Source organism: Trachurus japonicus, chromosome 7 (assembly GCF_045865225.1).
Source record: "Trachurus japonicus isolate A0001 chromosome 7, Traja_1.0".
Lineage (NCBI taxonomy): Eukaryota > Metazoa > Chordata > Actinopteri > Carangiformes > Carangidae > Trachurus > Trachurus japonicus.
Genome location: NC_140913.1, coordinates 18,446,516 through 18,469,762, shown reverse-complemented (window position 1 = coordinate 18,469,762; position 23,247 = coordinate 18,446,516). Strand labels below are relative to the sequence as shown.

General features: G+C 42.8%; 1 protein-coding gene and 1 long non-coding RNA gene across 3 annotated transcripts; both read left to right on the top strand.

Moving 5' to 3' along the window:
• Positions 1 to 86: 86 nt before the first annotated feature.
• On the top strand, positions 87 to 10,778 carry LOC146984531 (uncharacterized). 2 transcript variants are annotated; one of them, XR_015036154.1, is made up of 4 exons: positions 87 to 505; positions 4,299 to 4,566; positions 8,699 to 9,155; positions 9,988 to 10,778. It is a non-coding gene; the product is annotated as an uncharacterized LOC146984531 (long non-coding RNA). The 2 variants fall into 2 exon arrangements; XR_015036153.1 differs by lacking the exon at positions 9,988 to 10,778 and having other exon boundaries at positions 92 to 505; positions 8,699 to 9,812.
• A 973-nt stretch (positions 10,779 to 11,751) lies between these two features.
• On the top strand, positions 11,752 to 19,393 carry gpr157 (G protein-coupled receptor 157). Its single transcript, XM_085781784.1, has 4 exons — positions 11,752 to 12,337; positions 16,633 to 16,846; positions 17,379 to 17,573; positions 18,346 to 19,393. The coding sequence occupies exons 1-4, from the start codon at positions 11,955 to 11,957 to the stop codon at positions 18,547 to 18,549; spliced, it is 996 nt and encodes a 331-aa protein (XP_085637910.1). The 5' UTR covers positions 11,752 to 11,954; the 3' UTR covers positions 18,550 to 19,393.
• The last annotated feature ends 3,854 nt before the right edge of the window (positions 19,394 to 23,247 follow it).

The following is a 23,247-nucleotide window of genomic DNA, read 5'->3' as shown; positions in this document are numbered from 1 at the left end:
AGTGACGAGTCCTTTACACTGATGATTCTCAGCGGTGTTAGGAGAGCAGTGGGGGTGGGGGTGGGGGTGGGGGTGGGGGGTTGCTGAGGAGGACAGGGAGGAGAGGAGGGGCGGACCGAGGATGTGCACACACTGACCCTGGAGGTTGCGTTCCCCTTTAAAAGTCCCATCCCACTCAGATACGCAGAGCTCATGCAGGATCTGCTGCGGCAGTGGGGGAACACTGCTGAGCTGTGCAGTTTATGCTGCCAGCAAGCGTGCAAAGAAGAGGAGGGGGAGTGAGCGCGCACAGGAGGAGGAGGAGGAGGACCGAGGGAGAGAGAGAGGGAGAGGGAGAGGGAGAGAGAGAGTGCAAACAATGTCATTCTGTTCAGGAGGCAATGCTGCAGTCAACTTTGCCGCGCCATGAAAGCACATCACCAGCGACCAAGAGGCTCAGAGTGAGTGCAGAGAAGTTTTCCTCCTCTCCTCCTGGTGTGTGATGCCGTCCGACACTCATCTGCAGGTATACATTTATTTCCTTTCTAGCCTTATTTACCTGTGTTGTTGTCTCCTTACATGTCTTCCTCTTTGCAAAGGATATTACACTTCCTAGCCTCACCAGGAGTTGATTTATGTATGTCAGTGTGCATGCCTGCAGTGTTGAAGCTCCTGGCTGCTTCTGTCTCATCAGTTTCAGCCTCCTCTGCACCAGTAATAACCAGGCAGCAGCAGCCAGCCAGACAGCCAGTCAGTCAGTTAGCAGTCAGGCTCCTCTGCTCCCTCATCCATGTTTAACACATGGTAGAGGCTGGAAATAGCAGCCGGCGTGTCAGATAGCGGCTGCTTAAGAGACTATTTGACACAAGGACAAAAAAACTAGCCAGGATGCAGAGAGTTGCCTCCACTAGAGGAGACTTTTATCTGCTGACTTTGCCGTTAGGAGGAGTACAGATAGTCCTTGCTCTCTCTACTTTTCTCATTTGGTTGTGGGTTTATATTTAGCAGCATGTGTTAGTTGTGAATCTGATTGTGGAAACTGGTGGGAAGGATCTGTTGTATCAGTTTGTCCTGTGCTGTCAGTGTGTGAGTGCTGAGATGAGGAAATGAGAATGAGGCTACAGTGGCCTGCATGGGACAGGGGAGCTGTGGTGCAGTCATGAAGTTGTGCTCTAGCTACTAGGACTTTTTTCTGCTGTCCTATAAGTGGATAGCAGGGCAGAGTGCAGCTCTGTCAGGATTTTTTTGGTGGATACGGCACAGACAGTGTGAGATAACAAGCATTAAGCTTTTGGTTTGTACATTTGTAGAAAATGTATCTTTCTCTTGGATAAAAACAGAAAGGAAAAGGTCTCCCAGAGCAGAACCACGCTTACACTGGGTAATATCTCTATCTAAGCAACTCTGTAGAAGTCAATATTGCCACTCATGTCTTTTATGTTGTAGCCTATTGTATGGCCTATGCTCAACTCCAAGCCTTTTCAAAGCCGCATAAAAATAGTTTTTAAAAAAGCTTCGTATAAAAGTTGGTCAGTATTGAAAATGTGCTCTGAAACCAATCTGAGAGGTTTGAGCGGACGATGAGTGAGGCCAGGTCAGTTTGCCTGTATGCAGGCTTGGTCAGCGCCGAGTTCACCTCAGGTAACTGTGCTAAGACCTTGAAAAAGGCCGCCGCTGCGTCGTCAGCTGGCGCCTTTGTGAGGCTCGGGTCCAGAGCATCTCTCTGGCCTTTGAATTTCTCCCCCACTGACGGCGGGCGAGCGCGAGGGATCAGAGTGATAGCAAACTGCTCTAGAGGTCCGTGCCACATCCGGAGCCTGACATCATCTCTGAACATCTGCAGTTCTCCTGCTTTACACTCTCACTGAGGGTGGGTGCTGCACTGCCAGCAAAGGAAATTGCCGCACTCACCTGATGTTCCTTGTACCTCATTTCTGCCCTCCCCCACCTCCCACCCGCTCTCTCTCCTCTTCTTCCCTCCTCCTCCTTCCTCGTCTCCAATTTCTTTACTGTAGTCTCTCTCAGAGGTACAGTTGCCCAGCAAAGCGCCTCACCGGCATGCTTTGCACCTCTGTGATTCTGCCCCCCCACCCCCACCCCCACCCTCCTCCCTCCTCCTTTCTCCTCCACTCACCCCTCCTCTCCCCTGCTGAAAAAAGTATGCAGCACATGCTCTCACCATCCTCCTTGAGCAATTTGCCTGAGTGAATAGAGAGAGGAGAGACAGAGACAGAGAGAGAGAGGGAGAGAAGCAAGAGCCAATGAGCCAGCAGCAGAACAGCAATCCTGCAGTGTCCTGCAGCAGCTGAGTTCCTGCAGTGCCGGCCTCTAATAGCACGCATGCACACACAGTCAGAGACACACATGCACGCACTGAGGCACACACACACACACACACACACACACACACACACACACACACACAGAAACAGAAACAGAAACAGGGGGGTGCACATCAAGATGACCATCCTCCCTCAGACACAGACAGTCCTTCAGTCACGTGACACAGTGGTGGTGAATGTGAGGGAGAGCAGGCTGTCTCACTCTGGGCCGGTCTGAGCTGAGTTTGGAGACAGACAGAGAGAAAATACACACACACGCACACGCACACACACACACTGCCCATGGAGCTCCACAGGGAGGCAATGGTGAGATTAGCCGTTTGTACCCCCACCCCCTACACCCCCCACCCCCATCCTCTGATGGTGCATTGTCCCATTCCAGCACTCCAGTTCCGATGATGTAATCAATGCAGCAAGCTTTGAACTTGCTGGGCTAGGGGTTCCTTCCCCTCCACCCCCCACTCCGACTGACACAGATGCGAAGTGCGAGGCCTCAGCTACAGTCTGTGTCCCAGCCAGGTAGGAAGACTAAATAAATTGCAGTTTGTTTGTTTTTTTTGTGATGATTTCGCTGTTAAAGTGCAGGACATCATTTCCTCTTAGTGGGCTAGCTCACTGTTCATATTTCGCTTCCATATATTAAGAAGCAACTCAGTTGGCAAAACTGCTGCTGGCTCTTTGTCAAAACGCTACTGTGCAGTGCAGTGCCGCATCACCACTTCCAATAAATTAAAGCAACTATCTGCAGGCAAATACGCCTCTTCTGCTATATTTTTTTTTTTTTTTTTTGCGAAGTTGCTCAGTTTTTCCGCTTGCTGTCAGCAGAGGAAGAAGACAAATGTCCAGAAGGAGCGCTTTTGAGTTCTTTCTGGTCAAAACATCCTGGTGACTTTGCTCTTTCATTGATAAGGTCATCAGTGTGTTGATAGGCTGCAGTGGAGAGCTGCACCAGCGATGCACACTATGGTGCTCTAGAGATGCTCAGGCAGCCAGACTCAGACCATATTGTAGCAGGTGAGATTTGCTGAGCTGGTTCCTGCCGCTGCACCCAGAATCTGCCTAGTGATCAACTTCCACTACAGCAGTGATGAACTGACTTCACCCCTCCTCTAGTAAAAAAAAATAAAAAAATAAAAAAAATAAGGCTAGCATCGGAACAGCTCTGCATAATTAGCGCTCATGGATGGTGATGATTCTGCACATTCGATGCAGGTTAATGTGTCTCGCTGAACAACATACAGTGTAGATTTGTACACATACATCTCTCATTTGACATTAAACAGCACCGCTCCAGGGAAAAATATGAACATTTCATACATTTCCTCCATCTTTGCCATGCAGTCCCTAAGACATCCACCATCCTATCATTCACAATTCATTTGTAACTGATGTGACCTACTGTGTGCACACTGTACAAAATGATTTGATGAATCAGCAGCTTTCATTAGTATGCTGTGCTGGTGCCCAGTTACAGCTTCTATAAACTATTCATTGTGCTGTGTTAAAGATTAAGTAGGACTGCTTACTAATAAGAGTATGAATGAATAGCAATGCTGTGGCTGAATTTAAGATATTAAATTCACTTTAATTTTGTCGGCTTCGACCAATAAAAACGGAGGTTTTAGGAATGAACCAAGAAAGACATACAACACTGTTTCCACCAGCTGAACAGAGGGTGACAGGCAGGGAAGAAGAAGTCACTGCCTGCGGGAAACTGGACTTCTTTATGATCTACAGCGAGCCAGTGCAATTCACAAATACTATCCTCCTTAACTAAATTTTCGCTCACTTGCCATCGGCTCTCACATCATGTCATCAACTCTGCTTTTGTTAAGAAATCTGCTTAACTCTTTCATGCGCTGAGGCCTTCAAAGGCCGAGCTGTGCATGCTAACAGACTGAAGCAGGCTGAGTCATGCTGGGTCTTTTCTGGGTTTCCCCCCTTCTCTGATCCTCTGCTCCTCCCCCTCTGGTCTAGGAGCAGGCTCATACACCGGGTCCGGCTGCTGGTGGCGTGTTGGAACATGCCTTGACTTGTTGTGCTGACTGGGGGAAGCAGAGACAGCCTCAGAGAGAGTGAGGGAGAGTGAGAAGACACTCTTGATCAAACAGTTTGCCAGAGTGAAGTGACCCACGCGCATGGGAGAGTCCCTGCATGCAGCACCGGTGGACAGACTCCTGTTGATGTCAACACGAGCTGGAGACGAGCGTGAATGGAGGAGCGCCCGCTGATGCCTCGCTGCTTGGTGAGTGTCAAAACTGTGTGTGAATAAAAAGCCTCTGACATATAATATTACATCTGAGCATGTGTGTGAATGCCTAGATTAATTGTAACAGCACAGAGGAGAGCACAGAGCACACCTCTACTCCAGAAACACTAATTAATGCGGAGAAGTAGAAAAGATGGTCAAATGAGGCCTTCAGATCAGCTTATTAATAAGACCTTGAGGTTGATTGAAGCGTAAATGGTCATTTGAAGTGTGCAGCTCTCAGTGCTGTGAAAGCGTCCAAGCCGAGTCTTGATGCTAACATGATGCCATGGTAACAATATGAAAGGTTACACTCAGAACACACAGTTAGCAATCATGCAGCGGCCCAGTGACCTCCGCACCGACACAGCAACCACCGATGACCCTTGCATGAGTCTACGGGGACTCAGCGATCATTGTCTGACCAGATTCTGATCCTCAGGGAGGAGGGATGGCTGATTTTGTTATTGTTTTCCATCAGGAGACACAGCAGGCCGCCTGTCCTTCCTGAAAAGCATGAGACCAAAGATAAAGAGCTCAGAGTTCCTCATTTCTCATAACTGATTTGTATCTGCTTAAACACAGTGCTGACTTGACTTTCTGTTCATCAGGCAAGCGACGCTGCCAGCAGACAAAAAGCGTCATTAGATTATACACTCTGTACACTGAGCAGCAGATAAAGACAACCTCAACTGTAGCAGACACACTGCCCACGGTGCGACACATGACCGCAACATGTTACTGATTAGCTCCACCGTAAAGATTCGTTTGGGTTCTGTCAAAACTCAAATACATTAATCATTCAAGTGAGTCAAATGATAGTGATTTAGTGTCCTGCGCACTATGATCTGTGTATTTTACTTGTGTGTGGCCGAGAAAGCAGATAGTTACTGGGGCAACTCTGTTTTCTGGTAACCAGGGCTGGTGTGTGCTGTGTAAGACTCACAACCATTGAATTATTAACACACAGCAGTCTGACATACAACACTCATAAGTGTACACTGATAAGACCAATACACACTCCAAACTGACAGGAAAGGTAAATATAATGTATTGACCTGGATTTTACCACTTTCATTCTACAACAAATCAAAATGCTTTTACATTGATATTTTAGAATAAAAGCATCTGAAATTCAATATACATAAGACACAAAGCCTCCAGTGCCACCTATGTTATTGTGTGTGTGTGTGTGTGTGTGTGTGTGTCTCATGTGTAGCACTGTTCAGAAACATGGCCTTACAGTAAATACTAATGTCATTGTTAGCCATAAGATGATTAGGTCTAGGGAATGGGAGCGCAGCAGGAAGGCAGGACTGTTTGAGCACTGTTAGCTGACACTAGAACAAGAAAGACATGCACACAGCGGAGACAAGCCAGGAGGGGCCGGTGCTGTGATGCTGGGTAGAAGGGTGAGTTTGGGGTTTTTTCTTGGGTTTTTTTTTTTCGACCTGCGGCCTGACAGCAGAGGTTTATATAGATCTAGTGTGGGTATGTACTCTATGAGTATATGAGTGTGTGCCTGTGATTGGGAAATCCACATTGTTGCTGTGGAGTCAGCTGAAAATGTTATGAACTATAGACTTACGGGGTTGCTGCTGTTGTAACAGCAGAGACTTATGGTAAAAACAAATGTCCCTTTGACAGAAACATTGCACTATGTGCACTGTCACATTTCACAGCTGAAACCATTAATCTATCTAATCCACGCTTGTAATTTTTCAAGTAACAATGGTACAAAAAGAAACAAACAGAAATGATGATTCCTCTGATTTTCTTTTTTTCAAATTTATCATAGTACATTTATTTTGACCTGAACGGACAAAAAAAAAAGAAAAAGAAAATTGTTTGTATCTGCTCAGTTGTGACAGATTTTTTAATATTTCAATGAAAAAAATCAGTGATTAATTGATGATTAAAATTATTATTAGTTATGGGCCTAAAATTACTAGTAACTAGTAACTACACAATGTGTCTGTATTGTACGTGGCTGTGAATAAAGGCTGGTGCCTTTAAAGGAACCAGTGATACACCTGAATAGTTCAGTACAATTAAATGCATTTGAATTGAATACGATTTTAATGCATACAAGTATATCAAAATGTAGATAATTGTTTTACTATTAAAAATTAATTATTGTATAAACTCAATCAAAATAAGAAAGATCAGATTAAAGATCATGTAAATAATCTAGCCACTGCAGCCACCAGTGTCTGAGTTAACGGTAAAGTAAAAGCTTTTTGTTGTATTATTAACTCAGAATCTGTAAAACTTTAACTTTAAATATCATATTTACTGTCACTTTCATCATGCTTCCAGTGGAGCCAGTTGATTGTTTGTTTTTTTGTTTTTTTTAATTTTTAAAAATAATATAAAATCATTTTGATAATCAATTCATTATTGAAGACATTTTTAGTTGCTGCTACTTTATTGTGGTGATTTTAATTTGTATTAAGTGACAGCGAAATAAATAATTAAGAGTTATGAATCACTGAAGACATTACTATTTTCTGATATCTTACGCAATTTTAAAACCCCGAAAGAGCCCCTCATCTCCATGTCTCTCGAGCAGTTTATCCTATTTGTATCAGTGATCTAGCGCTACCTGTTTTTACATGAATATCTGTAATTTCGCCCTATAATTGTCATATTAGTATAACCAGAAAGAACTGTCTAAATAAAGGTGTATTCAATACGGCTTAAACCCAACAACAAAATATGCTCATCTAGATCCCCGGCTAAAATAAATTGCAAAATTCATCCACACCTACACATTAATATTTGTCAACAAATGTCCTATTTTTGGCCAAAAGAACAGGAACAGGAAGACAAAAATCTGTCTGCAGAGCTGGACCCAGCCTGAGGCCTGAAACATATTTGTGGACAGGTTTGTGAGTCGAGGCTCATTGCTGCTCCTGCTGCTGCTGTTTGCTGTGTGAAGCAGCGAGGCAGCCGCTCATTCATTTAGCAAACTGGGTGTTGTTTTCACTGGCATTCCTCAATCCTGTATTAGGGATTACATCAAGCCCTGAGCAGGAAGGAATTCCTGTCATCATGTGCTCAGCAAAGGCAGCGTCTGGCTCGCCACAAAGACACGAAGAGACACGGACACAGCTGTTTGGCAACTGAAAGCAGGTCAAGAGGCGTCTCTTTGTTTGTCTGCGGACATCACTTGTATCCATGTGTGTGAGGAGAAGGGCACGGGGCGGACAAATAATACACATTTTAGTGTCGGTATCGGCAGGTACGCCGTCTCAAAAAGCATCGCAAACATCTTTCTTAGAAGCATCTCGGCTTTTTCTTTGACATCAGATTCGGTCAGGCACCAATCGAGCGAGGAATTTCCAGTTACACAACCAAATAAATGCGTCATGAAATTCAGCAAAAGCAGACATGGAGGGCCACAAATAGCCTCACTGCAGATTTCAACACTAAAGCTACACCAGACAGAGGACGTTCAGCCAACTGTAGGTTTTCCAAGCATCCCTCCCTCCCGACACCTCTCTGTCTCAGTCATGATTCCCCCTCGTCCCTCATTTGCTATCGAGTGCAGACCGCTCTCTAGTATCCATGTTGTCCTGTCAGCAAAGCATAGTCCACAGGGAGAGGAGGACAGTATGGAATGGTCAGCCCACTCAAAATAGCACTGCAGCGAGCAAACACAAAGTGATAGCGAGGGGGGATTTTAGTTGTTGTCCCTTAGGAACACACACACACACACACACACACACACAGGACCTTGCGCGGCATGGCGTTCATGTGAACCCAGAGACACACACAAATAGATGAGAGCTAAATCAAACAGAGCTTTTTGTTGCAAAATCATGAGTCATGGCAAGTCTATTCTTAGTTCGGGGGTGTTTGTGTTTGCCCAAGTTGTGTGCACTTAAAGTGATGCTGCACAAAAGGCTAGAGGAGTATCAAGGATCTGTTTGGGAACAAGCTTTGGGTCACTTCGGGCAGCACAGAGTACACTCATCAACGCACCAACGTTACATAAAGCTGAGGAAAGGTGGGGCAGAGAGCCTCGTAAAACCTTAATCTAAGATTTCTAACGTGACGTTTTCATGGGAATGTATCTCACCATGAGCAGATGTTACTCAATCATTATTTCCTACTTCTCTTATAGAGCTTCCGGCTGTTGGCGCAGGGACAACGCTGACCCCCAGGGGGGCTTCCTGTGTGAGGCCGATGCCGTCCAACAACCACCACCATGAAGCTGGGCATCAAAAGGTGTGTGAGTCCAGAGTGCCAGACTCTCAGGTGGAGAGAGCAGGGGCAAGAAGATCCTGCCGGAGAGAGAGAGAGAGAGAGAGAGAGAGAGAGAGAGAGAGAGAGAGAGAGGGCGGGAGGAGGGACGGATCTGTTGGACGGAGCGGGTGCTGTGGGTGTTTCTCTGGCAGTGTCTTAGCTGGTTGTTGTGAGGAGTGAGAACGAAGCAATCAGCAAGTATACTGCCGCAGAAATTCTTCGCAATAAGAGGCCCTGGGATCGCAGCCCGCCGGCGCAGGCGAGAAGAACCAGAGGAAAGGAAAAACAGAAAGACGCAAATCAGCATTGTAGCAAACAAGAATGCTGCTGCTACTGTAAGTTTTTAGTTTTTAGTTGTTTTTTTTAAACGTGCTGACACTGCAGATGTTAAGAACCGAGGACCTGACACTGAATTAACTGGAGATAGATCTACTGACAGCATGACCTCTGTGTCTACAATATTTACAATTGGATTAAAGCATCCCCACTTCTACTCTGTTTTCTACTTTTATGGCCCTTTGCTGCCATCTTGTGACTGAAAACAACTTCCCAGCATGCATTTGTTCATCAAACACTGCAGCAATTTGTAAAAACCTACATTATTTATATTTTTTCCATTTAGACATCTTAAAATCTCTCTGTTCCAAAAACATGGCTTGGCTTACTATGATTAGTGATTTCTCATGTTATTCTAAATGCATGTTCAAATTTATTTTTGCTTTGAATATATTTCTCTGCTTGCTGACACATTAATAGTGGATACAGTTCATCGCTAATTCATTTGTAGCAGCCTTACATTTATTTCATCTCTTACATTTTAACTGTAAAAAATAAATGAAGGAAGCAAATAAAAGTTACTTGAGGACTGATTCATTAATGTGCCTTGTTTGTTTTCTCAGTTCACATTCATTCTATAATCACTGAAAATGTGCGTTGTATAAACCACTTTTGAGTAAAACCTTGAAGAGCCCTGAAAAAATGATGTTGCCATGTGAACACAGTAGACCTAATGAGAGCAGATGAGCCAAAATGGCCAGGTGCACACTCATTCAAGTTCTCACACAAACACAAACACACACAGATGACAACATCTGTGTGTGTGTGTGTGTGTGTGTGTGTTAAGACTGCGTGTCTTGTGAAACTGATTGTTGGCTCTGGTTGATTCAGGTCGCAGCCTAAATGCAGATGTGTCTGCAGCAGCCTGCTGGAAGAAGACCAGCGTGCCACTGCATTGCTGTAAACAAAAAAAAAAGGAGGTTGCAGTTTTTCTGAGCTGCAGCGATGCAGAAGCGATGCAGAAGCAGTCAAGTGAAGTCCTGCTCTCAGACAAGGTCACAGCTTTATGCCGTTGAATCTTCCCACACCACAATCACACAAACACTGAATAATTAATGGCTACACAAAGCACGGAAGATAATCCTCATTACTCAAAAATGTCCCAACAACTTAATACTTCATTACAGGCCCGTGGGCTCGATGAACTGTTTGATAATGAGGAAATCGACTTTGATGCGCAATGTAACATCAGCCGAAATTTTTAATTAAATGTCTGTTTTTCACTCAAAAACCCCCTCATTACCTGAAACGCTGCGACGCTCCCTGTGAACTGTGGGTAACTGACTGTCTCAGCCCTACTGAGGAAAGATTACATGTTGGGTGCATGATGTAATGTCTTTCTGTGAGCTGCCCTTTAAAACTGATATTTCCACCTGTTTCAATCTGACCAGTATGCAATACAACACAGGGCTGGGGGACATGTGCTCAGGTGATGATGACCTTATTGTTCATAATACTACAAATTATTTAAATGTGAGTCAATTAATACAGAATGAATAAACACCAGTTGCTTGATTAATTTTTCCAATGACTTACAGCTTGGTGGTCTCAGTCTGGAGGATTTGACATCTTCTCCAGCAAACAGAGTCCTGGTCAAACAAAACAAGCAGACATTACCTCTGGCTCTCTTTAACCCTTTTTTTTTTAGTTATTTCACTAAGCAAACAATTATTCAACTAATCAAAATGAATGGCACTGAATAAAAAATAATGAAACTATATGTTGGCTCCGGTCCTAATGATGACATTGAGGTTAAAAGTCCAATCAGTCAGCATTAGTAAAAAACAAAAAACAAATTTCCTTTGTTAATTTTACTTTATTTACTCACTGATTTACCCTATTTGTGTTGTGATGACTTTAAGGGTTATGTTTTTGATCTTTGACCTTACTATTTGTTATCTTGCATTTTGTTAATCACTTTGTAACCATGTTGCACCATAAAGAAAATGCCTTGTTATTGCCAAGCCTGAATAAAGAACAACTACAATAATAATACTAATCAAATAATTATTAAGTTTATTAGATTTCATCAACACTAACACTCTCTCTGCTCCTCCTCTCCAACCCAAGATGGCCATCCACCCGTTGACGTTTTCCTCGCCATTATGTGCTGCTCTGGATGGGAACTGTTGAGTCTTTCATGAAGAGGTGTAGACCTGCATAATTTGGAAAGTACCTGAAAAAACCTCTGATGTGAATTGGCCCTATTTAAATAACATTGCCTTGACTAAACAGCAATAATAAAAGTGATAATAATAATAACACAGTTTGACAGGACAGGTGACATAACAGGATCATCTCTTATAAATAGGCTGCACCATATCTGGAATGGGTTATTTAACATCTGCTTCTACGTGACAAACCCTAATGCAGCAGCTTTATTACTGCCACCACAACACAACAGTAAACATCATCATCAGAGCCAAATATAGACCCAAATGAGTTTGGCTGACTTGCAGCAGAGCAGACTGTGACTTCTGCTTTGGGTTCCGGGTTGTCGTCGTTTCGGGGAGGGGAGGGGTTTACCTCTGACAGAGAACTTGTGTGTGTTTACTCTTATACAACCCAAGTGAGTCAAAGTCATAAGGCTGGGCTCATGTTTTCACGTTAAGTCCTAGTAAGCTGCTATAATGCCCTACATGTCCAAAAACAACAACAACGACTAGTCCGTTTCCCAACACTGTCCTCCGACCCGACATGACCGAGTTCAGGAGGTGACAACACCGGCGGCTGCTACTGTTTCTGATCTGATCTGATCTGATCTGATCTGATCTGATCTGATCCCACCGAGCGATGCGATGGCGAGCGGCGGAGGAAACCACACCGTTGTTTACTTGTCGGAGCAGGTGGTCGTGTTGTTCTCCTGCGCGCTCTCCTTCGTGGGCTCGTCTCTCATCATCCTCACCTACATGGCGTGGTCCGACCTGCGGACGACCCCGAGGAGGCTGCTGGTTTACCTCTCGGTGTCGGACTGGCTCTCCGCCGTCTCCTACGCCTACGGGGTGTGGAGAGTTTCCCAGAGCGACTCGGTGGACTGCATCGTCCAGGGAGCCGTGTCCACCTTCGCCAACACCAGCTCCTTCTTCTGGACCGTGGCCATCGCCGTGTACCTCTACGTCTTCATCGTCAGGTCCAGCCAGAGAGTGGCCGACAGCCTGGAGCTCATTTTCCACCTTGTCAGGTAGGCTAATATGACACAGACGCCCCGGATTTTTTTTTTTTTTGCACCGGTGGTGAAGAAGGTTTTATGTTGAATTAAATGTATGAATTAAGTAGATTTGATGTAGATTATATAGCTCGCCGATGCTGCACATGTGATATTTTACCTGGCGCCATGTAGGTGGACTGCTTCAGCATGTGGTGCTCTGCTCTGGAAGTTTGAAGCCGATGGTGAACATGGAGGTTAGGGACCGTCTCCAAAGTGTCTGCAGTGTGGCACTAAACACTCACACATCCTCTAACATTATCCTTATTCTTCGTTTCTACACGTTTACATTTTTACATTTCTACTTTTAATCACTGGGGCATTACCTACCTACCTTTGGATTAAAAATCATACAATAGGGTCCAACTTTTTATGGTTCATGTTTTGTCTGAACCAAGTTGCACAACAGTTTCTGTCCTTCAGACAAACAAGGCCACTGTTTGTAGGCTACTTCTGCCACAGGGGTTAAACTATTTTTACTGTCTCAAAAAATCATTGTGAGTTAGAAAAACACTATGCCCCACATAATTAGAATACTTCTTCTTCAGTACCATTACAAGTTCAGGGTTCAGTTGCAAATGATTGACTGTAATTGTCTTTAACTTCTTATTGTTCTTTTGGTATTGATTATTTATGCAAACATTGGCACTTTTTTTCTTTTAAAATTGTTACATTTATTCTGTTTTATTTTTTCATTACCATTGATTTGAACTAGGGGTGTAACGGTACACAAAAGTCACGGTTCGGTACGTACCTCGGTTCAGGGGTCACGGTTCGGTACGGTTTCGGTACAACAGACACTATTGAATGTAAAACTAAAATCTGTCTTGTGTTATAAAAGTAAAAAAAAAAAAAATAGAATATAAAATTAAACAAGTGCATTAGGATCATGCCATTCATTAATTCTAGAGGAAAAAAAACTTGCACTTGACAACTGACAACTATTATTAAAAAAAACAATAAACTAACATCAATGTTGGTTTACACAGTTAATTTAGACTAGATGCCAGTTGCTTTGGTGATGTTTCTGTTCCTGTCTGTGTTCATCTCAGTTGTTGCACACAAGTTGTCTTTTTCCTGCACCAGTGATTGACATGTGGGAGGGGAGGCGGGTGAACATGCGCTACGTGTGAGCTGCCACAGTCGGTCGCGAGCCGCCGCCGACGCCGTTGTGTTTCATCGAGAAGCCACGGGGACATGAATGAAGCAGCAGCTCTACCTTCACTCTCTCATCACTTCTCTTCTTCGTCTGTTATGACGGTTGTGGCAGCTTCGAGGCTCATTACCGCCACCTAGATTGGAGCGAGGACTCGACTTTCTTTTTTTTTGAATATTCACTCAGACGTATATTCGTCGTGTGACTGTGTGCACCGAACCGTGACCCCCTCACCGTGACGGCACGGGACGAATACATATACCGTTACACCCCTAATTTGAACTGTAGGCTATTGATTCCTGTATTTATGGATCATTTTAAATGAACATCCTCTCATTAGTGTGTTTCCCAAGGATTTGAATAAATAAATAAATAAATGAATACATACATAATGTTTAAGCAGACCAGAGGGTCTTTTTCCTGTCAAATAGGCCAGTTACTGATGTCACCAAGCAGGCTGCCATGTGTCTTTCACTTGGCCTGATAGATGGTCGACCTCTCTGCAGAGGACCTGTGAAGCTCTGTTGGCGTTAGCTGGGTTCTTGCTCGTTTCTCTGAACAAGGTCTTGCCTGGTTAGTCTGGTTTTGGGCAAACAGCCAACTCGAGCTTTTTTCCATTTCATAATTTATTGGGGCCACTGTGCTCCTGGGAACACTCAAGAGTTTTAGAAATAGTTTTATATACCTCTGTCCTGATCTGTGCTTCACCACAGCTCCATCACAGATGTCTGCAGACTGAAAGGCCCGTTTCTGGTTCTGACATCCAGTGTGAATTGTGGGACCTTGTGTTGTTTATGTACAGTCTGTTAGTCAGAGGGAGACACTAGTCAAGTTCTACACACATGACAAGGATAATTTAAGAGAAATAAGATATATGTTGGGTGGCTTAGTAGATATTTCATCAAGGCTGAGCAGCCATTTCTGACATTTATTAAAATAGAATTATGTTCTCTCCCATAACGTAATATGCTGCACATTTTTGTAATTTGGTCTTTCATACTGACTGTATTCCAACACATGTTGTGTTTTCGGAGAAAGGAAAAAGAAAAATAAAGAAAAAGAACAATTTAAGAGGAGGCTGAGTGTCCTGACCAGAATCTGATATTGGAAATAGAAGAGTGAAACTAGAGGTAGAAATGTCTGCAGCTATGGAGATGAGTATAATTCTGGTAGAATATACAACATTTATTTCAACCTTGCATTTTCATTATTTTTGCTCTTTGTACGCTGTCACACTATTAATGTAAGAGAAAAAGCTTTTTAAAGGTGTGCAAATGTGTGAATCTAAATAGATCACATAATGCCTGATAATGTTCCACACAACTGATGAGCTAACACATTTAATATCATGCATGCCTTTTAGATACTATTTTTATTTGGTACCTCACAGCATAGATAACTCTCAAGGGGGCAGTTGTCGGTCTGAGAAGTGAAGCTCACTTCCACGTTCAAAAAACTGCAATCCTCTCGACTGCCCCTGGGGCTGGTGTCAGCATTTCTCCATAGACCCCCATGTTAAAATCGCCGACTTTACATCCTCAGTAAACATGATCAAAGCCTGGTGTCATGACGTTTTTTGGTCTCAATCGATAGTTTCTACCCCCGCACACACTCTGAGGGGAGTGAATTTTTTTTTAAAGCAGAAGTGAGTGATATATTTGTGTTAATATAAGTCTTAAATAGTTGTATCTTCCGACAGCAATCACTTACATAGAGTGTTTGGTCTGAAACACGGGTCTGTCAGTCACTCTGCTCTGCTCTGAGCCGAAGAGAAAACATTTATCGTATCCTACAGTTTTTATCCAATGAGGAGAGAGAACGGCATGCAGGGCTGTGTGTGCAGCCAAGGAACACCGTCAATGTGGCGACGTAGCGACGAGGACTGTTATGGTGCGTTCAAGGAAACTCGTATTTTTCCGACCGTGAAGTGGTACCAGTTCGATCTGGTACGAGTTCACCGGTCGGAAGTTACGAGTGGCCGTTATAGTGACTTTCACCGGTAAAACAGGTCGGAAAAACACGAGTGGGTTGCCTGGAACGCTACAAAGTCGTAAGTTGTGACTTGAAGCTGTAATTTACGATTTCAAAAGCCTGCCTGGAACGCAGCATTAGCGAAAACGACCGGACCACTCACTTCTGCTTTAACTACCGTTTTACTATTATTATGTTAAAATTCTTGCCAATTAGGGCGCGGAAATGTTGAGTGACAGGTCCGAGCAGGTCTGTGGATAGCTGCTTCGAGGCCAGTGGGCGGGTTCTCGGCCGGTAAATCCAACATGGCGCTGTTCAGACCGCCATATTTGAGTCACAAAAATGACTCCCCAAAACCAATGGATGACGTCATGGATGCTACGTCCTAATTTTTTACAGTCTATGATAACTCTATTGGGTGGGGTCATATTAATACATACATCATCTGTGGTGGTGTGTGTGTGTGTGTGTGTGTGTGTATATATTAGTAGGTTAGGGGTTAGAAAAAGGTCGTTAAAAGGTTCTGCAAGCTGTTTGTTGTATTGTGAGTTAGACTCAAATTTTGGTGAAGCAGCTCATGTGTTTGATCCTTTATGCTGGTTTTTCCTTCTTCGCATTAATGAGCTGTCCATGTTGATTGCGAGGATGTAAGGAGGGAGTTGTTTCGCTGTTGTAGCGCCGTATAATTGATCTATTTTTGGACACAGAACATTTTCACCCCTGGGTGCGCCTCACCGCGGCGTCGGTGGTTGTCGGTCTCTTTTTTTTGTTTTTGTGAATACTCAAGTGCTCGGTTGAAGTGAAGCTCACACAGCAGAGCCATTCATGGAGGCTGCTATACACACACATACACACACAGCAACAACAACACTAATGTATGAAGAGAGGTACTGCTGTAGGGGAAACAACAAACTCTGCTTCTTAAAGTCCTGAATCTAGTTTATTTTTATAAGTCACTCTGCATCCTGTGTTGTGTAAAAGCCTTAAGCACAAGATAATCTATCACATGGGGTCACATGTCTTTTGCAATATTTGTGGGTGTTCAACCCACTAAAGATTTGCTTATGGAGATGTTTAAAAATAGAAGGTTTGACCTTTGAGGAAGTTGTTATTCAGTCCCTCTGATCCCTGTGTTTTTATCCAGTTGGGGCATTCCTCTGATCATCACTGTTGCAGCCGTGTCCTTGAACAAGATTGGCTATGACGCATCGGAGGTGTCCGTGGGTTGGTGCTGGGTCAGGATCCACGCTCCGGACCGGGTCCTGTGGATGCTGCTGACCGGGAAGATCTGGGAGTTCCTGGCTTACGTCACCCTCCCTGTCCTTTACATCCTGATCAAGAGGCACATCCACATCGCGGTGAGGCCCGAGTCAGGCCTGCACACTGACATCTCTACAATCTGCATCCGCAGCAGAATCATGCACATATTTTATTTTCCTCGCTCCAAAGTTTAATTTTGCTTGTGTACATAATTCATTTCCTCACCCACAAAAAACCTTTCCAGAATTGATTGATTATATTTAATTATCCATATTAAATGAAGAATATTAAATAGCCTACATGTACATAAACAATTCATGAATATTTTACACTTCTCTCATCCATAACTAACACAACCCTCTGAGTTTCTGTGCCTCACTGGAAAGAAATTTAAAAAAAAAGAAACTGTCAGAATTATTGAAATGATGTTAATAAGAGCACAGATAACGAAGATGAAAAAACGACAGTGTTTTCATTTTTCTATACCACAGATCTGCCTCTAATAGCTGCCATTTTAAGTTACCCATTTTCTTCAATGACACGTTTCATTTTTTTTCTTTCATATTATTTGTGTTTCTGTGTCCCATTTTTTCATGTTTGATTTTGATCATAAACTCTGGTCTGACACAGCATGCTGCCCTGTCAGAGTACCGTCCCATTTTGGCCCCCAGGCCTGCAGCCAACTCCTTCTCCTCCATGGCTGATACGAAGCTCACACTTATTCCTGTCATCTTTATCATCCTGCGCATTTGGAGCACAGTGCGCTTCATACTGCTGTTAGCAGGCTCTACTGCCAGACAGAGCCCAGTGCTGGTCACGCTGCACGTGAGTGAGAAATAAAGGCTCTTTTAGAGCAATGAACCCCAGTTTTGAGGACGTTTCCTGATCACCTTTAACATGATCACTTACTCTACAGTTGACTTTATCTCTTACTAGTGCCACTTCCTGTAAATTGTGTCTGTTTATGAGCCATTTTGTGTGTATGACAGCTTAAATATGAATGTACTTGTGCTGTGTCATTGGTTTATGTTGCTAAAGTTAGGATGTGTGACTTTAAAGCTGTTACGCATACATACATCATCAACATTTCACACCTGAGAAGTATCACAATAGTATTTAAATGTTGAAAAATAATGATAAAACCTGAATTAAGTAATACGTTTCACACATATTGTCACATATTGTCATAAGTCTTTTTTGTTGATAGTGATAAAAATAATTAAGTTAAAACAAAGAATTTAGTATCTATTCATCAAATAACAATTTCATTTATTAAATCTTCAGAAATTGTTGAGGGCAAACACTAATTTACAGTGATATTAAAAAAAAATAAAGCGCCGTTTAAAACAACATCACACAAAACACAACAGTCTGAACACAGTTAAAGACAAGTAGCTACATAAAAGCAAATAAACAGTTAATCGTAGTTTTAAACTGACCCAAAGTAACTATTGTGTGGAGTTTGAGTGTACATTGTAAAATCTTTCAGGTAGATGCAGCTGAGAAAGAGCAACGATCAATAATCATATCATTTAGGAGCATTTTATTCAAGTGTGTAATAATCCATCACCGCTGCTCCTCTGTTTGGTCTCCACAGGGAATCGGCAACACGTCTCAGGGAGCAGCCAACTGCATCATGTTTGTATTGTTCACCCAGCCCCTCCGCACACGCCTGTGCACCGCGCTCTGCTGCTGCTGCTCCAAGCGCCGAGCGGAGGTGCAGCGCTCAAACGACACCCGCCGCGGGCTGCTGGCGGGACAGGACACGTCCACACAGAGAGAAGAGGACAGCACCAGATGACAGACAGATGATACCCGAGTCTGTGATGAGGAGAGAAGAGAGAGACGCAGGTTGGAATATAAAGGAAGCGGTGTTTCGGCCGCTGCTTCACACTGAACCTCATGATGTCAAGTGCCTGTGGAGAGAGAGGGATGGAGAACGTGCAGGTGTGTGCACACGAGGATGAGGATGCCTGGTTGTACGTCAGCATTTTGGCGAAGCCTATTGAATGTGTCATAAATTGCACATACAGGTCAATTTTGTACTGTAGTTTGATAAATGTGCTATACGTCAAACTTTAAATTGCCTGTTCACTTGAAGTTGATCTTTGTACAAGTTTTCGGTTTGCTGTTCGGTTTGCTGAAAATGATACACTCCATGAAGGACAGTTTTGTAGCTTTATTTTTGATGTACTGTCCAGACTCACTCACCGTTTGAGGTTGTCACTGTGAAATGAAAATTCAGTTTTCATCCTGTTGTGCTGAATATTTAAGTTCTGTATTTATGCGTCTGTTGTATTCTCATTTTGGGTGATAAACACATTGTAGCTTTGTTCAAACTTTGTTGTTTTGCATTATTGTCTGAAAGATGTCAAGTATCGGATAAGCAGAGGAAGAAAAGGCTTCTAAAGATGGGATTTGACAAGTTTCTGTCACAGCTGTCCTGTTAATGTTTTCACAGTCATGTTGATATATTTTGATTTCTGGATAGATTTTCACGTTAATATTCTGTGCTTTGTAACTTTGATGCCTTTCTATGACTTTGGTTATACTGTATCACTATAATATGTAGTAGGCTAAATGAAATGATGTCAATGTTCAATACACTTTACTCGAAGTTGCATTGAAATATAACATTTAAAATTATCCAAGAATTTGTCTTTTATTTCTCCAGATCTCCTCGGTCTTGATTAACGTGGTAGTTTTTTTCCCATGCTGTAACTGCAAAAGCACATAATCGTTCGATGCATCACCAAAATGAACACATCATCCCTGTCATTGTGGTCAGGAGAACACATGAACTATCGTCACATGTCATCCTTCCTCCTCGCAACTCGAGCCTTTCGCATGAGCCTCACTTCTCTTTTGACCCCTTGCTGTTTTTGGCTCCCATCTGCCGGACTTAGCCACAGGCTGAATGCATACCAACAAGGAGGAATGAACCCACTGAACCACACAGGGCCTGCATGGGCAGCCTAACAACCCTAACACCACTTCCTATAGCTCCTTCTGCTCTTTTCAATATTGTGTCAAGATCCATTGAGTTTTAATGAGGCTGTCTCTGAGATGATGCGCTACATTGAAATAAGATTCATTACTGCTATGATTGTTGCCAAAGGTGAGGAAGGAGAGATTTCACCGTGTTGACAGTCAATTTTCTCTTATCCGCAAGTGATTATTGTTTGTTTGACTCAGAGGGCGAATTCCTATTCAGGGATTCTTGTGTCATGTTAAGTGAATTTATGGTTATTGAATGGCCTCTGTTGAATTAGTCAGTGCAGAAGTGGATGATGTTGTAGTAACAATCCTTATAGGCAGACTTTTCATTATGATGCAACAACACTAAAGAAGGATTAATGAATGGACCAATCAATAAGCAAAGTTAAGTAGGTATAAGACCAAAGGGTCAAGAGGCCTCAAAGCAAAAAGCCTCTATTTCTGTTTGTCTGTTTCTTGCAGGAAAGCTACATAGTTGCGGAACTAAAAAGAGACATAAACAACACAAAAAAGGGAAGATGAACATTGACCAGCTACTAACTCAAAACTACTAGGCTAAAGAGATGCAGAATGATGACAAAGAGAGAAAATAACCATAAAGTGAAGCAGGAAAACTACTAAGTGGTGCAAAATTACTTCTCTGAGAGTTTACAGTGGGGAACACTTCATGTGCCTTTGCCCAGAGGCCCATTGTCTCACAGTCTGTTCATGATCAGCACGGTAGTCTTATGAGGACCTGCAGCTAGTTTCCATATATCAATTCCTGAACATGGGGACTTTATGCTGTTTGTACAGAAAATATTAAAGGCAAAAGTACACAGTTTCCTTGAAACTAATTTTACCTCTGCTCTAAAGTAATAGGACACAGAGTAAAGTTCATTCTCTGAGGACCATCAGTAACAGTGACAGGACCCCGGATACCATGTCTGGGAAAATGGAGGAAGTGAGTCCTGTTTACGCTGATGACATCAAAAACGGCCGGTGAGCAGTTTTCCGTCCTTGAGGCCGGTAGGACTCTCTCGTAGGCTGGATTTCCTGCAGGAATTAATCCATTGTGTCATTTCTGAGATTTGGCTGACATTGAAGTAACTGGAGCCGATAGAAACACTTAAAGGGTTTCTGTTCTCTCCTCTGCTGGCTCCCTGCCCACTTAATTCATTACGGGAGAGAGAACCACAGGACTGGACCGTATAGTGCACGAGGTGACCATTCACCAGTCAAGTCAATGGACGCCTCTTTTTTTTTTTTCAGCAACACGGGCTGTTCATTTGGCTGCATCAGTGTTTCAAGGAGCCAATTCTCAAACACATTGCCCGCAAGAAGTAATAGACAATAATGTCTGAGCTGCGGTAGGAACTTGGATTAGCAGTGACAGGACCATCTGATGTTTTCACCACCAGAGAAAACATCGGATGCACTACGAGCAATAATCAAGAGGTCTCTGGCTGGTTGCTCAGTTTGTGAATGAGTGGGCTAAGCAGTAGTTAGAGCATCGTCCTTATTCTTTGAGTGATGAGATGCTGTCAACGCCCACGACATTAGCTCCACCAGCTGTTTGCTGGCAATATTACTGCCACTGCATATTCTACTTTAAGCCCTATGTAGCTTTGGCCCTATGCACAATTTCATTTGATCTTGTTCTTGAGTTGATTTTTGGATAATTTCTTGAATTCAAATTTTTTGGATTCCCAAATGTACCAGCCTACTTCATGATGAACAGTGTAAACTGCATTAGGCATGTAGGCTATGTGACAGACTACAGTGTAGATTTTCAGTGATCATGTTTCCTGTGACAGCAAATGTCATAATGTGGTGAAGCATTTTAAATTATTTACAATATTTATTTAGTAGTCCTATTTGAGTTTTGAATGATCTAGTATCTTCTTATTCATTGGCCATGTGTGGCATTGGCACAGTTTCAGTCAGTTGTTGATTATCAGTCCACTCCTTTCAGACAGAAACATCTCAAATGACTGATATTATGGGGCTGATTTTATTCACTGAGTCTGTGCACTGGTTTTGTGCAGCTCTTGTGAAAAAAGTTGTATAAAGACTATCAGCAATGAAGTTGTTGAAACTTATTGTAATGTGATGTAATATTGCTGGAAACTATAGAGGCACTAGATCTTAACAAGGAAAAGGTATGTGAGCTAAAACATTTTTGATTTTATCTCGGCACAGTCCAGCAGTAGTAGAGTCCAACAATGGGGGAGCTATAAGTCGATGAAATACTTTTATGGGCCCTCAAGATGGAGGATGACCCACAAATTTTTCCTTTAGCATTTAAACTTGGCCAATTACCAAATAGAGGACTGACATCTCCACCAGCTCCAGCTGCAGCCTTATTGTGCTTTAGTGACACCAAGCTCAAGTAACACAGTGGACATGGTCAGCATGTTTCCATTAGCTTGTTAGCATTGTCACTGTGAGGATTTTACGGTGCTGAGCTGGCATTTAGCTCACAATCACAACACTGCTGAGCCGAAGCCCAGCCTCAGAGACTGTAGATCTTGTTGAATAATTAAAGTTAAACTGCACTTTGTACTGACACTGAACACGTGACATGTTCTTCTTCTCGTCTTCTCCTCCTTTAGAGGCTGAGATGCTAACACTAACATATCATCAGCTCCACTTACTCCCTTAGATTTTATTTAAAGATTCTCTCACATAAATTCATAACAGCAGGAAATGAAATCTGTTGAGACTGGCGGAAACCACAGGTACAAACAACCCGGAATTTAAATTCCTGTGTCCCAGTTTACACTGTAATAATATCTGTCTCTGAATTAATGTTATCCTTTGATGGCAGAAGTCCCAGTTCCACACTGGATGCCTTACCATGAGATGCCACATTGAATTCAATGTAGTATGATGACCCCGACTCACTCTTGTTTTACTAATCAATTGCTTTATTCAAATGCACTTAAGTCTGACATTGGGTGCAAAAAGGAAATAATGTGTGAAAAAGAAGAAGGAAATGTTTGGACCAAATAAATATAAGCACCAAATAGACAATCAAATGTCAAGAGCAGTCAACTAGATGTTACATCCCACCATGAAAAAACTATAACTTTTCTATAGTGTGATATAGAAAAGGCTGTCAGAACGTTTTAATAAAACAATCAACTCCTAGTTAGTGCATTTTTTTCAAGCATTTTTCTCAGCGTATACAAGGTTATGAATTCTTGCTATTGAATTTTGTCTCAAACATCATCTACTCAAAGACATGCTGTATTTGTGAGCCTAGTTTTTTGCAGTGAGGCGTCCCTGGAGCCAATAACAACCAGTTTTAAGGACAAACAGCCCGAGGGCCATGGTATTGACAGACTCAGCTTTACAGATAAGAGGCAAGGCACATGACAAATTGAGGACAAAAGCAAACATAAGAAGAGATTTGCAGCTGTCTTGATTCTGCAGAAAATTAGTCTATTCCGTAATCAGCTTGAGATGACTTGTCTTCAGTGTGAGAACAGATAAATCTTTCAAATTATACAAGCATCAA

Excerpts from the sequence above, each read along its gene's own strand:
- gpr157 (XM_085781784.1), top strand. The coding sequence starts at position 11,955 with ATGGCGAGCGGCGGAGGAAACCACACCGTTGTTTACTTGTCGGAGCAG. Across the intron at positions 16,847-17,378 it reads AGAGGCACATCCACATCGCG|CATGCTGCCCTGTCAGAGTA; the intron begins GTGAGGCCCGAG and ends GGTCTGACACAG. Across the intron at positions 17,574-18,345 it reads CAGTGCTGGTCACGCTGCAC|GGAATCGGCAACACGTCTCA; the intron begins GTGAGTGAGAAA and ends TGGTCTCCACAG.